At 34.7% G+C, this 15,222-nt stretch overlaps 2 protein-coding genes across 6 annotated transcripts; one reads left to right on the top strand and one right to left on the bottom strand.

Annotated features, from left to right (window-relative positions):
* The first annotated feature begins 962 nt into the window (after positions 1–962).
* LOC118029938 (DNA mismatch repair protein MLH3) lies at positions 963–9,905 on the top strand. Of its 4 annotated transcripts, none has more exons than XM_073409107.1 (26): positions 963–1,270; positions 1,623–1,674; positions 1,777–1,824; positions 2,340–2,494; positions 2,608–2,665; positions 2,791–2,848; positions 2,984–3,076; positions 3,193–3,355; positions 3,447–3,462; positions 3,564–3,784; positions 4,570–4,639; positions 4,738–4,794; positions 4,961–5,176; positions 5,288–6,805; positions 6,881–6,950; positions 7,035–7,138; positions 7,378–7,451; positions 7,569–7,766; positions 8,122–8,166; positions 8,240–8,293; positions 8,392–8,492; positions 8,612–8,660; positions 8,883–8,942; positions 9,054–9,126; positions 9,260–9,345; positions 9,471–9,905. In XM_073409107.1, the coding sequence occupies exons 1-26, from the start codon at positions 1,145–1,147 to the stop codon at positions 9,642–9,644; spliced, it is 3,939 nt and encodes a 1,312-aa protein (XP_073265208.1). In that variant the 5' UTR covers positions 963–1,144; the 3' UTR covers positions 9,645–9,905. The 4 variants fall into 4 exon arrangements, 3 of the variants coding, with proteins under 3 accessions (XP_073265208.1, XP_034889822.1, XP_073265209.1); XM_035033931.2 differs by having other exon boundaries at positions 4,738–4,821; XR_012169839.1 differs by lacking the exons at positions 8,612–8,660; positions 9,471–9,905 and having other exon boundaries at positions 4,738–4,821; positions 9,260–9,324.
* A 97-nt stretch (positions 9,906–10,002) lies between these two features.
* On the bottom strand, positions 10,003–12,972 carry LOC118029940 (WUSCHEL-related homeobox 13). Of its 2 annotated transcripts, none has more exons than XM_035033933.2 (3): positions 12,513–12,972; positions 11,235–11,654; positions 10,003–10,481 (listed from the first exon to the last, which is right to left on the bottom strand). In XM_035033933.2, the coding sequence occupies exons 1-3, from the start codon at positions 12,754–12,756 to the stop codon at positions 10,396–10,398; spliced, it is 750 nt and encodes a 249-aa protein (XP_034889824.1). In that variant the 5' UTR covers positions 12,757–12,972; the 3' UTR covers positions 10,003–10,395. The 2 variants fall into 2 exon arrangements, with proteins under 2 accessions (XP_034889824.1, XP_073265210.1); XM_073409109.1 differs by lacking the exon at positions 10,003–10,481 and adding an exon at positions 10,547–10,614 and having other exon boundaries at positions 12,513–12,965.
* Positions 12,973–15,222: the final 2,250 nt, after the last annotated feature.

Genomic DNA, 15,222 nt, shown 5'->3' with positions numbered 1-15,222 from the left:
GATAAAAAGTTTACGTAAGAAAAAGAAGAGGCACAACAACTTAAAAGAAAAAAAAAAACCTCTCTATTAATTAGTAAAAAAAAAAGGAAAAAATTTAAGTAAATGAGCTGGAAATATATATTATATATTATATTAAAATATAATTAAACAATAACTTTCCACTTTCTATGTATCAAACCCTCCCCAAATTATTATATTAATATCCTAATATAATAAACATTTAAAAAAAAATTAAGGGGGCAATTGCCCCCTTTTGCACCCACGTGGCTCCGCCACTGAGCGTGATAGTCCTTTGATACTATTTTTAAGAAGAAAAAATACTATGACTATTTAAAAAATAATTTGCAAATTAATGAAAAATAAATGGTAATCAACAAGCATGGTCAAAATACTTTTTTTAAAAATAAAAAAAATAACCATTCCTTTATGATAAAAAAATTATTTTTTTAATCTAAGGAAATGAAATAAAAATAGTAAAAAAATATATTTTTTAAAAAATTATTGACTCCATGTAAGATTGTAAGAGTTTATGCATGTCAATTAATGGCATCCAGACTCTTAAAAAAAGTATTAGATACAAAAGGAAAAATATAAAAAATATTCAATAATGTTTTAACTTTTAAGAAATATGGGATGGTAAATAAGTTTTGATTTCACGTTATAAGTTTGGATTCTAATATAAAAAAAAATATAAATTTTCACAAATTTACAAATTTTAAGATAAATTACTGTACGAATATGAGAAGTTTAGATTTTACATTAAAATAAATATAATTAAGTGTGTTTGATATTATAATGTTTTTTTAAAATATTTTTAAATTAATATTTTTTTTTAGTTTTTAACATAAATATATAAAAACTATTAAAAACTATTAATTTAATATTTTTTAAATAAAAAATAATTTAAAAAAACTTTAAATAACAATGCTATTAAAATGTCAAATCCACACTGAAAATCAAAAACAAGGAAAAAAAAGAAAAGAAAAAGCAAGCGTCATCTTCGCTAACATATACCTCCCACAAAAGACCGCCTTTTTCAGAACCCGCAAAGTGAATTCTCTCAAAAACGTCATCGTTTCAAAACCCTTACTCAAAGATTCGCATTTCTGATCCAGTCAAGTCAATTTCTCCCAAATAGTTTCTCATGGGTATAATTAAGCGATTGCCGGTGTCAGCACGCAGCACAATGCGTTCAGGGATCTTGGTGTTTGATTTAACAAGAGTTGTAGAGGAGCTTGTTTTTAATAGCTTGGATGCTGGTGCTAAAAAGGTACAATTTTGCATTTAATGTGAAAACTTCGAGTTTATAAGATTAATAAAATGTTGGGATTTTTTTTGTTGTTGTTTAAGAAAGAAAGATTTCAACTTTATGCAATTCAAGCGACAAATTTTGTTTTTCTTGTGTAGTTTTGATATCCATTTTATGGGAAATTTGAGAGGGACATTATGTTATATTTTTAAAGAAAATGTTGGGTTTGTGAGGAATGATGGTTATCTTTTTGTTTTTGCCAAAAAAAAGGCACTAGGTTTGTTTTTCATGTGATTTGTTTATTATGATTGTAATGCATATCATGGGATTATGTTGATGTTTATGAGGAGTGATGACTGTTTTGTTGTTTCAGGTTTCGGTTTACGTGGCTGTTGGGACCTGCTATGTGAAAGTTTCTGATGATGGTTTGTTAAACATTTTTTTTTTTTTTTCAAGGTTAAGGTTATATTGAATGTCGTAGCTGAGTTCTAATTGTGTTATTAATTTGTGTGCTTTCTTGCTTGCAGGATGTGGGATTTCACGGGATGGATTGGTGTTACTGGGAGAAAGATACGGTAGCTAAATTTTGCTTTTATTTTTTGTTTCTTTTTGATATGTATAGAGTAGCAAGTCATGTTTCTTATGTGGGTTTTTAACCTTAAAGTTTCGAAATTTACTTTTTGGGAAAATGCAGCTGATGTTTGTAAGAGGATTATTAAATATCAATAGCATAGGATACTCAGTGAATACAAATCTTGAATTATCTGTAAATTTCAAAACACTATGTTGGCTTCTCTGATCGTGAAATATAAATTGTAAATCAACTTAGGGTAATAAACTTGATTTTTAACATTACTAGGCTCTGTATAAAACAAAGGATTATGGATGGCTAAAGATGGCATACTACAAGCACTTTAATATAAGAGCAGTTGAGAATGGGTTCAGTTCTTATGGTGGGATGTATGTAAAGGCAAAATAATCATGTGTTATAACCAGAACACTAACAGTGGAAGAAATAAATTTATACATATGATCTTTATTTATTATCCTGCCATGCGATAATGTTTGGTTTTCTTTGATGTGTGAACAGTGACCTCAAAGGTTCAACATTTGGCTGATATGGATGTTGCTAGTGGAAACTTTGGCTTCCGGGGAGAAGCTTTGTCTTCTATCGCTGATGTCTCAGTGTTAGATGTATTGACAAAAGCTCGTGGAATGCCGAATGGATATCGCAAGGTCATGAAGGTTGGAATGGTTCATGACTTTTCCATTTCTGCAGGTTCATTTTGTCAGTTTGAGTTCACATTCTTGCTGCTAAACATGTAAGAATCATATTCTTCCAACACTACTCTTTCCAGGGATCTAAGTGTTTGTGTTTGGGAATTGATGATGATATTAAAGATGTCGGCACTACAGGTGATACTTTATTTTGTTTGGTTATTGCATTTAGCAAGTAGAGATGGCTTCCCAGCTCATAGATCTGGTCATGCTTTTAATAGATTCAAAAATCTCTTTCTCAACATTTCCTGGTATGTTGGCAGTTGTTGTTCGTGATTTATTTTACAACCAACCAGTTCGGAGGAAATATATGCAATCCAGGTTTCTTTTTGGCCTATTCTCATGTTCTTGTCTTTTGGAAAAATGGTTCTGAGCTGCCTCAAAACAAGTACTTTTCATCTTGAATTGCTCTGCACTGACATGATTCTCTTGTCACTTGCATCACTGAATTTGAAGCCCTAAGAAGATACTGCACTTGGTAAAAAAATGTGCACTTCGTGTTGCTCTTATGCATTCAGAGGTGTCCTTTAAAGTTGTTGATATTGAAAGGTATGTAGTGGTCACCTTTTCAGTTTGGAGCTTTCTTTCTTTGTTTTTTTAACATAAGTTGGGAGTTTGTATGGTTGATGTATTTTGTTTTTGACATCTTGTGTTCCCAAATGTAGTGAGGAGGAGCTTCTCTGCACAAATCCATCTTCTGCAATATCACTGTTGATGAGTGGATTTGGAATCGAAGATTCCAGCTCTCTTCATGAACTGAATATCAGTGACGGTGTATTAAAGCTTTCTGGCTATGTATCTGGTCCTTGCAGTAGTTTTTCCATCAAGGTACAATTTATATTTATTTAGTTGGGATTGCTTTCTCCTTTCTCCTTTATTTTATCTTCTGGTTTCTCATTCATCGATGTCCTTTTTGCAGGCTTTCCAATATGTTTGTATCCATCTCTGCGTATGCATATATTTTTGGATCATGTCAAATGCTGTTAGAGAGGATTGACTATTTAGTTCATTTTTCTTTTAACCTTAATGATGCTAGATATCAATTCACGGTTTGTTTGCAAAGGCCCAATTCACAAATTGCTAAATCACCTGGCCTCTAGATTTGAGCATCCAGTTCTGCAGAAGGCTAACAGCGTGTCCCAAAAAGGAAAGAAAATCAGGCCTCAACCATGTCCAGCTTATATTTTAAATTTGAGTTGCGCTTTCTCTCTCTATGATTTAACCTTTGAGCCGTCAAAGACACATGCTGAATTCAAGGTAATGTTATTGTCTGATAATGGATTGTGATTTCTGTGCACTGATTTGCTTTGCAAGTTATTCCGGTTATGACACCAGGTTCAGTACATTTAATTTGACTTCCCAGATCTTGACTGTTTATTTGGATGCACTAGTGCTGCATCCAACCCCATTGCCCCTCTTCCTCAAGAATAAGCAGCTGCTGTGGCATTATTACCTAGAATGCGATGCTAAGAGTCATTGCTGTGTGAACAGCTGATTCTCAGTATGATATGTCTAAAAAAGAAATGTATTTCAAAACAAAACAAAACAAAACAAAATAAAGGACACAAAAGAGTTAGTATGTGGTAAACTAGTGTTGTATGTCTAAATCAAAATCATGTCTATCTTTGAGATTCTGATTTATTTATTTGATTGTATAGGGATTCTGATTTAGTTCAAACCTGAAACAGAAAATATGTATTTCAATCCGGTCTCAACCTTTTTCTTCAACTAAGCGTCTGATGTGCAATTTTCTTATCAACATAATTGAGTGTGTGGCAATGCATGTATTACTCCACGAATATTTTTCCTGAGAATGAGCATGATTATGAGGCCACCAACATGTGCTTTCTGTATGGTAGCTAGAAGTATTTCAAGCGAATGTGTGCTGCTAGAAGCTCGCCCATTACTATAATCTTTCGATTCATTGCTTGTTACTCACTGTCATTCTTGAACCTTTCATGTTGTTGCCACACAATCATTGAGTGATTATAAAATTGGTGTCTTAATTTTTTGCGCTGCTGAGATTTCAACCCTTTCCCCAGGATTGGAATCCTATCCTTGCCTTCATTGAGAAGGTCGTTCAACAACTCTGGAGGGAATGCACCGTTATTGGTATGCTTTCGCAGCTATTTGTTGCTTTAATTGATTGCGGTGTCCATATGATTTATGATTGCTTCTAAATTTTTGTTTCACTTTTTGAATGTTTATAGGAGAATCCTCCACTCAGGTAACAGATACGTTCCAGAAAAATGACATTTGGCAGGAAGGTAATGATATCACATCAGTGAAACAAGGTACAATTCTATTGTTTATTGCCCAACATGTTTACCAGCGCCCATTTATTATTCTCATGCTGCTCAGATTTGATGTTTTTTCTTTTCTATGCAAAGTGGTTTGATCTGTCTTGACACCTGAATATCTTTTTGTTGCTAGATTTTTTTGATGCAGATTTTTCTGGATTTGCAATAAAGAAAGGCGGGGTTAAAATTCACCAGTCTTCTCATCATCTTATTTCTTGCCCTTTGAAGATGCTAAACAAAGAGGTTGACCATCTTTTTCATGGGAAGCATGATAAAGTTCCTCAAGAATTCTACTCAAATGTTTCAGAATTCAAAGAGGAACAAGTTGATAAGGAATTTGTTCTTCAGGGTGAGTACTCTTCCCAAACATGGAATGGATCCATCTCTGGATACATGCCAAGAGCAACCAAAACAGATGAGTGTCATCTCTTGACATCTGATAAGAATTTTTTATTGCCAGATAATTGCTTCTTGGAAGATAGTTTCACTACCAGGGAAAGACTCAGTGATCACATGCAGAGCCATTTCTCAAGCTCAGAATGGCAAAACGAGTCCCCAAAAATTGATTCCGTGGCAAGAAATGAATCTCCTGGGAGTGCATTCTCCATTGATCATTATGGATTCAGAAACGAATTACCGTTTAGCAAGAGTAATATAAAACCCATTTTACAGAGTTGCTCCTCACAGAAAAGCCTGTCACTTGATAGGGATTTTTTTGCTGGCAAGGAAGCATTTGAATTTCTTAATGATGTCTCCAAGAACAAAAGAAGACGGCTTTGCACAGCTGAAAATGTGGGTATCCCAAAAGGGGATACGATATTTGATATCTTTCCCTGTGCTTTACCACAGGACAATGCATCGTGTACTCAGCGGTTGCCTGCAGATACTGATGGAGCTGAGATGTCTGCAGCTTTTGATCTTCTGCCAGGTGCTTATGTAAATTCTTCTTCACCAAATGGAAAACTTTTAGCTAAAGGGAAAGGTCTTGCATCTAATTCTATCCTACAATTAGAAATGTATGCCTCAGGAAATCATTCATCAATGTCTGATTGGTGTTCTGTAACTTCAAGTGCTTTTTTTCAAGCAAAAGCTTGGGATGCTGAACACTTTCCAGATGATAATGCAAGTGAGGGGAGCAAGGGATGGGGTAAAAAGGAAAATTGTTGGCATCTTCCTGACAGCTGGGAGATTATGTCAAAGCCTTCCAGCCAAGATAACTTCTTCTCAAGTTGTACAAGCAGTGTGTTAGATTTTAAAAATTCAGCTGATTCTAGTAAAGATATCTGCAAATTGCGTCAGTGGCAGGATCAAAATAATGAATTTTCTCGACAACATTCAGATATATCTGTTGGTGAGACAGACTGGCTCCTTTTGGACCCAGGTTCTAAAGATCCTAAAAGGAATGATGAGTGTGACAGGCAAGAGAATCAACTAAGATATAAAGCTTTTTTTCAAGCAAAAGCTTGGGATGCTGAACACTTTCCAGATGATAATGCAAGTGAGGGGAGCAAGGGAAGGGGTAAAAAGGAAAATTGTTGGCATCTTCCTGACAGCTGGGAGATTATGTCAAAGCCTTCCAGCCAAGATAACTTCTTCTCAAGTTGTACAAGCAGTGTGTTAGATTTTAAAAATTCAGCTGATTCTAGTAAAGATATCTGCAAATTGCCTCAGTGGCAGGATCAAAATAATGAATTTTCTTTACAACATTCAGATATATCTGTTGGTGAGACAGACTGGCTCCTTTTGGACCCAGGTTCTAAAGATCCTAAAAGGAATGATGAGTGTGAAAGGCAAGAGAATCAACTAAGATATAAAGCTTGTGTACGAGATCGTGCTGCCAAAGAACGATCCAGAAGAAGCAATTCAACCCCACCATTTTGCAGACTGAAGAGGAGGTTTATTTCCTTAAACAACCACTCAATGAGGAAAGAAGAAGAACCATACACACAGTTGTTCCATGATTGGCTCACTTCTCCAGGTGCTGCTTATGGTTTTGTGCTGTATGTTTTAGCAAATTGGTTCTGAGAAACTAATGAGCCTGTATTCTTCGCAGAAGCTAATGACTTTGAGCATCTACCTCTCCAGCCTAGTCATGTGGAGGAGGATTTAACCCAAAGAACCAAGTACAATGACCTCTTTTATTCCCCTTATTTAAGCCTTTTTGCATCCCCAAATGTAACTCAGTTCTTTGTGGGATTGGTTTTCAGATCCAATGGAAAGAACATGCCAGATACCATGCCGAACAAGGAGACTCCAGAAGGAAATCCAGAGCACTTCCAACACCCTAAGGCTTATGATTCTTCACCTGAAGGTATCTCCATTTTTTTGAGCAATAGTTGTGGTGTTTCACTTCTAGACTGAGGATAGCATTGATGATTATAGAGTTAAATTATATTTTGTTTGAGAAAGCAATCATTTATGAATGAAGTACTTCTAGACCTGAGCTATTGAGTTTATTTTAAGTAGCAGGTGGATTTTAAATGCTCCCTTTAGTGGGTGTGTTTTCTTGTGGTTAAACAGTTGTGGTTTCATATTGATTCACTTGTTCAGGCTTTATGCCAAAGGACACCCAGGAGTCAATGGATTATAGGATCAAATGGCGGAATGGCTGCCAACAAATTGCAGTTGAGTATTTTTGAAGTTTTTTTTTTTTTTTGTTACTGCAATAAGTTCCTTTTCATTGTATAACTTCATTTCTGATCAATGATTTTATTTTTGCTTTTATTTTCTTTTGTTTACAGAATCACAACACGTCATCCAATGTTGGCAGTCAGCGAAATATACTTGACATCTCTTCGGGGTTCTTGCATCTTGCTGGAAATTTATTAGTTCCAGAATCTATTCATAAGAATTGCCTTCAGGATGCCAGAGTCCTTAATCAGGTAGACAAGAAATTCATCCCAATTGTAGCTGGTGGGACACTTGCTGTTATAGACCAGGTCCATTTACTGCATCTTTTATCTCTTCAAAATTAGTTTCTATTTGGCATGCATTTCTTTCCATACTTAGTTGATGTGTTTTATGCTGTGTAATATTATGTATGGTTTAAATATAATGTTGCTAAAAAAATTGGTATGGATTTGATATGAACCTCCTTGGAGGGGATAGAGGAAAGGTTATGATTTCTTCAAAGTATACGCTTGTAAACAAGCACACAAGTATATTATTGATGTGCATATGAATATGGATTTAGTGATTTACACACTTTCTACACGTGGATGTACACATAGAAATGCATGAAGCTTTAACAACTATTTTGTGGTATTCATGACTGGTAGTGGCCCTTTTTTACAGCATGCAGCAGATGAAAGGATTCGACTGGAAGAACTTCGTCAAAAGGTAAAAATGTTTTTGCAGTTTGCATTTTATCTCTGATACATAAAGACAACTAAAGGACTAGTTGAATGACTAGGTATTATCTGGAGAAGAGAAGACAGTTACCTATCTTGATGCTGAGCAAGAGCTGGTATACTTATTCTTCATTAGAGGCTCTGTTTTGGGTCTATGGCGTTGTTGAGTGATTTTACACAAACTTTGAGCCAACTTTGAATTCTATTTTGACAGATACTTCCTGAAATAGGGTATCAGCTACTTCACAATTATGCTGAACAAGTAAGAGAATGGGGATGGATCTGCAATATTCAAGGTTCAGGGACCTTCAAGAAGTAATTTCTGTATCTTTCTTCTGCAAACCTTTATACTTCCTGTATAGGATTCATTTATTATCTTAACGCTACGATCTTTGTTATTCTCACCTTATCTCGGGACGCATCTGTTTTTACAGGAATTTGAATATTCTCCACCAGCAGCCAACTGTGATTACACTTCTTGCAGTAAAGCACTGCCACTTTAGCTTAAGATCATTGACTCTCATTTTTCTACTGTTAAAAAAATTCTCATAACCCCATCTAGTTTGGGATTAAGCCTTTGTTGTTGTGTGGAATAAGCATATCTCATAATCTGTTGTAAATTCACGTGCATGTTTAAGATTCAATCCTCATCACATTTTGGTCATTTTAGAACTGTTACAATTATTTCATTTGAATTCCATGCAGGTACCATGCATTTTAGGGGTCAATTTGTCTGATGGAGATCTCTTGGAATTTCTGCAGCAGGTGATATTGACACTCAGTGATCATATGACTGCCCCTCCATTCTCTTCATCTCTCCTTTCAATACTGCAAGTTATAATTAGTAACTCCTCTTGTTTGTATTGCAATCTGCAGCTTTCTGATACAGATGGCTCTTCAACTTTGCCGCCATCAGTTCTTCGTGTGCTCAATTATAAAGCATGCAGAGGCAAGTGCTTATCTCACTGGAAATGCCCTTTTCTCTTCTTTTCTGACTCTTTTAGATCTTTAATCACTAGATTCTGCTTGGACATGAGAACTTGTCTGTTTAGGAATTTATTTTTTCTTATTACATTATAAAGGCGCAATCATGTTCGGAGATTCGTTGCTACCATCAGAATGTTCACTTATTGTCGAAGAGCTAAAGCAGACCACACTTTGTTTTCAAGTAAGTAATGGCTAAATTTGTTTTCTAATGACATGTCGGTGAAATGATTGTGTGCGTGCATGTGCCGTGGTGTGTGTAGTTTGTGTGAGAGGATATGTTGAATGAGACTGAGCTTTTCAATGCAGTGTGCCCACGGGCGACCAACAACTATTCCTGTTGTCAACCTGGAGGCGTTGCAAAAGCAGATAGCAAAACTTGGATTGCTAAATGATGGTTCAAATGACTTATGGCATGGATTACGCCGACAGGAACTCAGCCTTGAACGTGCAGCACAGCGTTTAAGTGCAGCTAGAGGCTAGTGATCGATAAGAAAACAATAACGGCTTTCGCAGACTCTTGGTTGCATTTCAACACTACTGTAATTGCCCCATTTAACGAAAAGTCATTCTTGTTATCTACAGTATAGCTCACTCCAAGCATAGCAGCGCTTCCCATCAATGTACATAAGAATGATAATATCTGCTCATAGGTTGCTCTTGCAAAGACACCCGTTATTTCCACACGGTGAATCATAAGTTTGTTGGCTTCTCATTTTATTTTGGTTAAGACTAATATGGATATGCATTATGGCAAGAATTTCTGCCTGCCTAAGATTGTATTTACTCATTGCGACAGAAAACCACTTAAGTTCAACAGTAAACATACAGATGGTTATGCTTGGGTATCAAAAGTGAAAGACAATTTTACTTTCATGAATTCAGAAAAAAGACAGCTTCACGAGTTCATGTCCAGCAAAAGCTCCACACCCTTAACATACCATCGGTTTTACTCCGCAAATTTGTATACTCTATGAACACATACAAAAGATCCTGCAGGTAAATCTATTGAACACAAACCAAATAGAAATTGCGAGACAGTACAGGTTCATCCATCTTCCAACTGACAGGCACCATATAAGGCATCTTTTATGGGTGAAGAATAACCCCATAATTAGAGCGAAGGTCACGTTCTCATTGCTATCACGCCAACAACCTCACACTTGGAAAGCCATGGATTCTAGTCAAGATCTAACTTGGTCAAACAAATTAGTATCTGGAGACAAAATGAGTGTCAGCCCGCCATGCCATAGTCCTCTGCTTGATCGTAAAGATTATAGTTCCCTGGCACTCCCATCTTTCCTGTCAGGTGGTCATCCCCTGCATTCATTAATTACGTAAGCAATAAGAGTTATGGTACTCAAATCCCATAGGAACTGTAGTGCTAGAAAGCAAAGGTTTTACATTAATAGCAGGCTTGATGGATGAAAATCATGCGAAGAACATAACACCCCTACACGAGAAGAATCTCCCTTTACAAATGAATGAAGAACCAAAATACTACCAATAATAATATAACAATGCATTTAACCAATCTAAATCATATCACAATAATAAAATAACAACTCAATCAATGAGCCTTATCATACTCATAAGGAAGATGCATCATACTGCACAAGGACTGGTTTGGTTATAAAGAATAAGAAAAGGCTCGGCCAGAATTAAGGACTAAGGCTGTGCTGGAGGAAACATAAGCTATGGTTTCATCAGAAAGTGTATTCTACATAGAGCATTCTGAAAGGTCACCAAGCCTACCCAACTGACAGGGGAAATTGAAATATCAATATGGTCAAAGGATTATCATGGATTATTACTGAAAATGAAATGCATCACAATGACACCTCAAAATTGGATCAGGTGGCAGCTATCAGTAAGCTTTGATTTGATATGGCAGGCTCCAGCCTAACATTTTATTAGTTACCAACTTTGTTGATTGTTCGACCAGCTTCAATAACAGTATACATTGTATAGTTGTAACATAATGTTAAAATGTTTGTTTGGTTTCCAGGTATACAGTCACCAAAAAGAAAATGAACATTAAAGCAATCTACATGCTTGGATTTAGTAGCATACCCAAGAAATGAAGTTCAGAGCTTATCTCAGGGCTTTGGAAGCACAGATCTTCGGCCCTAGGAGGGTTGTTCTGTTGGGCGTGAAATATTTCTGGTTTCTTCTTTTCGTTTAATGAATCAACTTCTGTCTCCACTTCTGATTCAGCATTGTTGGATGATGCAACTAACTGCTTTCTTTTTGATCGAGCACGCCTATTTTGGAACCAATTATAGACATTTGTTTCAGAAATTTGTCCATGCTGACTGAGTTCAGATGTTATCTCCTTAATCTTTTGCTTGCTTGGAGTTCCATTTCCTTGATCAAAGATCCGCTCAAGAATTTGAAGCTGCACAGGTGTTGGAGTCCACCGCTGTCTGGCAGTAATTTTGTGACCCCCAGATGCCATCAATGGGTCACAGTATAGATTTCCCAACCTGCCTCCTGCAACAGAACAGGCAAAGGCAATATTTGAGCACAAGTCAAAACATAGTCATATCTCATTCTCACCTCCAGATATTAACGTAATCGATGAGTGTGAAGAGATATAAGCAGGGAAGCCAAATTAGTCATAAAATGGCTAATATGTTAGTATTGGCAATTTTACACAACAAAGCACACGCAAGAACAACTTACATGTTTTCGTTAGCTCAAAACCAAGCAGAAACATAATCAACTCAATAAGATTTCAGGAGCAAATGATAAACTCAGCAAGACAAGCAAAATTTGCAATCGTGTTAATATTCAACAAAAAACATGCAGTACCATTGTGTTTTGGTGAAATAACACTTGAATTTAATCAACATATTCCATCAAGATGAAGAACAACACTGGGGCATTCATGTTCTCACATAGATATAATGCCAAATTCAGAATCAGCAGTGACATCAAAGCTATAACCTTTTTGTTCATCCAAGAATAAGAAAAGGTAATCAAATTGATCCAATAATTTGAGTAAACTAACTTATCAAGGTAGATCCTTCGCTACCAAACCAGTAATTAGAGAGAAAGATTCAGTGAGTATCCTCGAAAAAGAACCCCAATTGCACACAAGCACAAAAATTTACAATTTTTTACTTAAAAAAGAACAGACACAAACATGAACTAAAAACCCTAAAACCAATACTACTAATAGTGCACAAACTGACAACAGTAGTACTGCTAAAGAAGCCCCTTTACCCAGTAAAAAAGTTGTCACTTTTATGTCATTGCTATCAAAATCTAACCATATACAACACCACAGAAAGAAAGATAAAAAAATCCCATAAGAAGAACAAAGAGAGAGAGCCAAAAATGAAAAACCTGCAAGATCTTGCTGGGCAGAGAGGGTTTTATGCATCTCAACAAGCTGTTCACAAATAGCAGCATAAACAGCAATTTGCTTCCTTAAAGTTTCCAGTTGTTCATCTGTCATAACTTTCACATACAACATATTAGTTCCACCATTACCATTCACATTCACATTAGTCCCGTTAATCCCATTTCTACACTCTCTTTGATTTTGATGACTGTCCTGGTGATTTTCTTGATTGTTGTCCCAGTCCATCCTGCCTGCTATACTTTGGCAGTCATAAAACACTAGCTTTCTTGATTTCTTACTTTCTACAAACGTAAGAGAAGAGGGGGATGATGTGGGAAAAAGAGAAGGAAAGAGACAGAGAATGAACAGTGAAAAGACAGTGTGGGAGAAAGTGCAAACGCTGTTGGTCTTTGAGGCTATTGTGTTGTGTTGGATTCTTTTTTTCTTTTTTGGCGTGTGCCAAGGACAAAGCTAGGAAGGTGTATCTATTAGCGATAATTACGGCTGATTGATTTAATAAATATTTTGGAGATAATTAGTAAATTGCTCTAAGCATGATGTGTATTTGGGAGGTGGAGATCATATGGTTTGATTTTTGACAAGTCAAAGTTGCAATTTCTCAAAGCTTTTTTAAGCACTTCCATGGTGAATTACTGAATTTATGGTTAGAGCAATGCATTTGATCCAAGGTTCAAAAGCTAGGGGAGGCGGATAAAATTATATAAAAAAAATCTTATCATAAAAAAAAAACGACTATATTAATATCACCATGGTTATTTGGAAATCCAACTTATTAATGGTATTTTTTTTCATTTTATTATAGATGAGTAAAAATATTAAAAAACTGATTAAACCGGAAAAAAAAATAACAGAAAAAACCAAACCGTGAAAAAACCCGATTAAACCTATTAGAATTTTGAAAAAACCAACCGGTTCAATTCCATTTCGACTTTATAAGCCTGAAACTGAAAAAACCAAATCGAACCCAAATCGAAAAAAACCAAAAAAACCCAGAAAAAAAATGAGCCAAATCGGAAAAAAAAAAACCGAGCCAAAACCAAAAAACGAGCTAAAACGGAAAAACCCGGGCCAACCCGGTTTGAACCGATTTTTTTCTAAAAAACTGAACCGAACCGAACTATATTAATAAAAGTTATGCTTGGGTGGTTTTTTTTTTTTTGGATAAACCTCTCTCTTTATAGAATCCGCTATATTTTCTTAGCACACAAGGTTATCTTTGCTAATATCTTACACTCCAGGAAAATTTTAGGAAGTGAAAAAAAAAAGTCCCAAATTGAAAGGTGTATGAAATAATAATTTTTGGATCAAATTGGGAATTAGGTTTATTTTAGGTTTTCCAAAAAAAAAAAAAGGTCTGGTAAAGGGTGTTTTTTTTTTTTGTAGCCTTTTCACTTTGCAGCAATGAATGCCAAAATCTGATGTGAATGTCTAAAGCAAAACGTACAAGAACAAAAGCTAAAACTAAAGGAATTTTCACTGTACACGTAATTCACCGTTCAATCTAATTATGTTTTTGTCTTTCAAAAAAAGAAAATCAATGGTTTTAATGATGGGGTGTTTTGATATTTTTATATGGTATTGATAAAAAAAAATCCAAGTCATTCGAGAATTCATCATTAGTATAAATAATTTTTTCAAACTGATTTAGCATAATAAAATGATATAATTATTATTTAAGTCAAAATTTTTAAAACTATCTACTTTTATCTTTTTATTTTTTAAAATATAGTAAAACAAAACATTTGTATTTAGAATAAAAAAATTAAACAACGCAGCCAGGAACCTTTTGATCTTTTCACTCTATTTTTTTGTTATTATTAATTTTATGAAAGGCAATTCAATCTTTTTATATAGACTAATTATTAATTAAATAAAAAAAGTTATTGATACATATTATTCACGTGTTAACATGTGGACAACACGTGCTACGCCTTCTAATGGTAGAAAATACCTTTCATTGTTTTGTTGGAAGTGTTACCGCATCATTTCCCTGATGGTGGGGCGCATATCAAAGATGGTGGGGTGATTTGTTGCTAGTTAGTCTTTCTTCAATCTTATTGTTTTAATTTTTATATTTGATCTTTTTATAAAAAATTTATTTGTTTTTAATTTTATCTATCAATCTTAACTTGCCATGCATTGTTTTTCTTATTAGCCCTCTTGTAAGAATTTTATTGATTTTTAATTTTATTCTTTAATTTTAAATTATAATATGTTATATTTTTTCTAATTTGGTCCTTATTCTTTTGATTTTTTTGTACTTTTGTTGAAGTTATTTTTCTTTTCAATTTAACCCTCCAATCAAGAATTTATAACTGCCCTCTAATTTATTTTTTATTTCAATTTTCATCCCCATTCTTTTAATTTCTATTTTTATTTTGGATTCTTTTGTGTAATTGATTTTTTTTAATTATTTCATTCTTCAATGTTTGATTTCTTAGGGATTAGTATTTGCGGTTTTTCTATGTACATTGTTTCTCGATTTAATAACTCGGGTCACGAGTTTGAAAAGTTAACGGGGCTTGATATTTTTTTTGCTTATTTTCTTTTATGATTTCATAGTTTAACATTAGATTTTTTTTTTCTTAAGAAAATCAACTTTGTGGTTTTCTTCGATTTCTTTTTTATTAGGTTATCTCAGTTATTATAACCTATAACACGGGTTTGCCCGGTTATTCCTGATTGACCCGC

This window comes from Populus alba, chromosome 5 (genome assembly GCF_005239225.2).
Source record: "Populus alba chromosome 5, ASM523922v2, whole genome shotgun sequence".
NCBI lineage: Eukaryota > Viridiplantae > Streptophyta > Magnoliopsida > Malpighiales > Salicaceae > Populus > Populus alba.
This window is presented reverse-complemented; position numbering and strand designations above follow the sequence as displayed.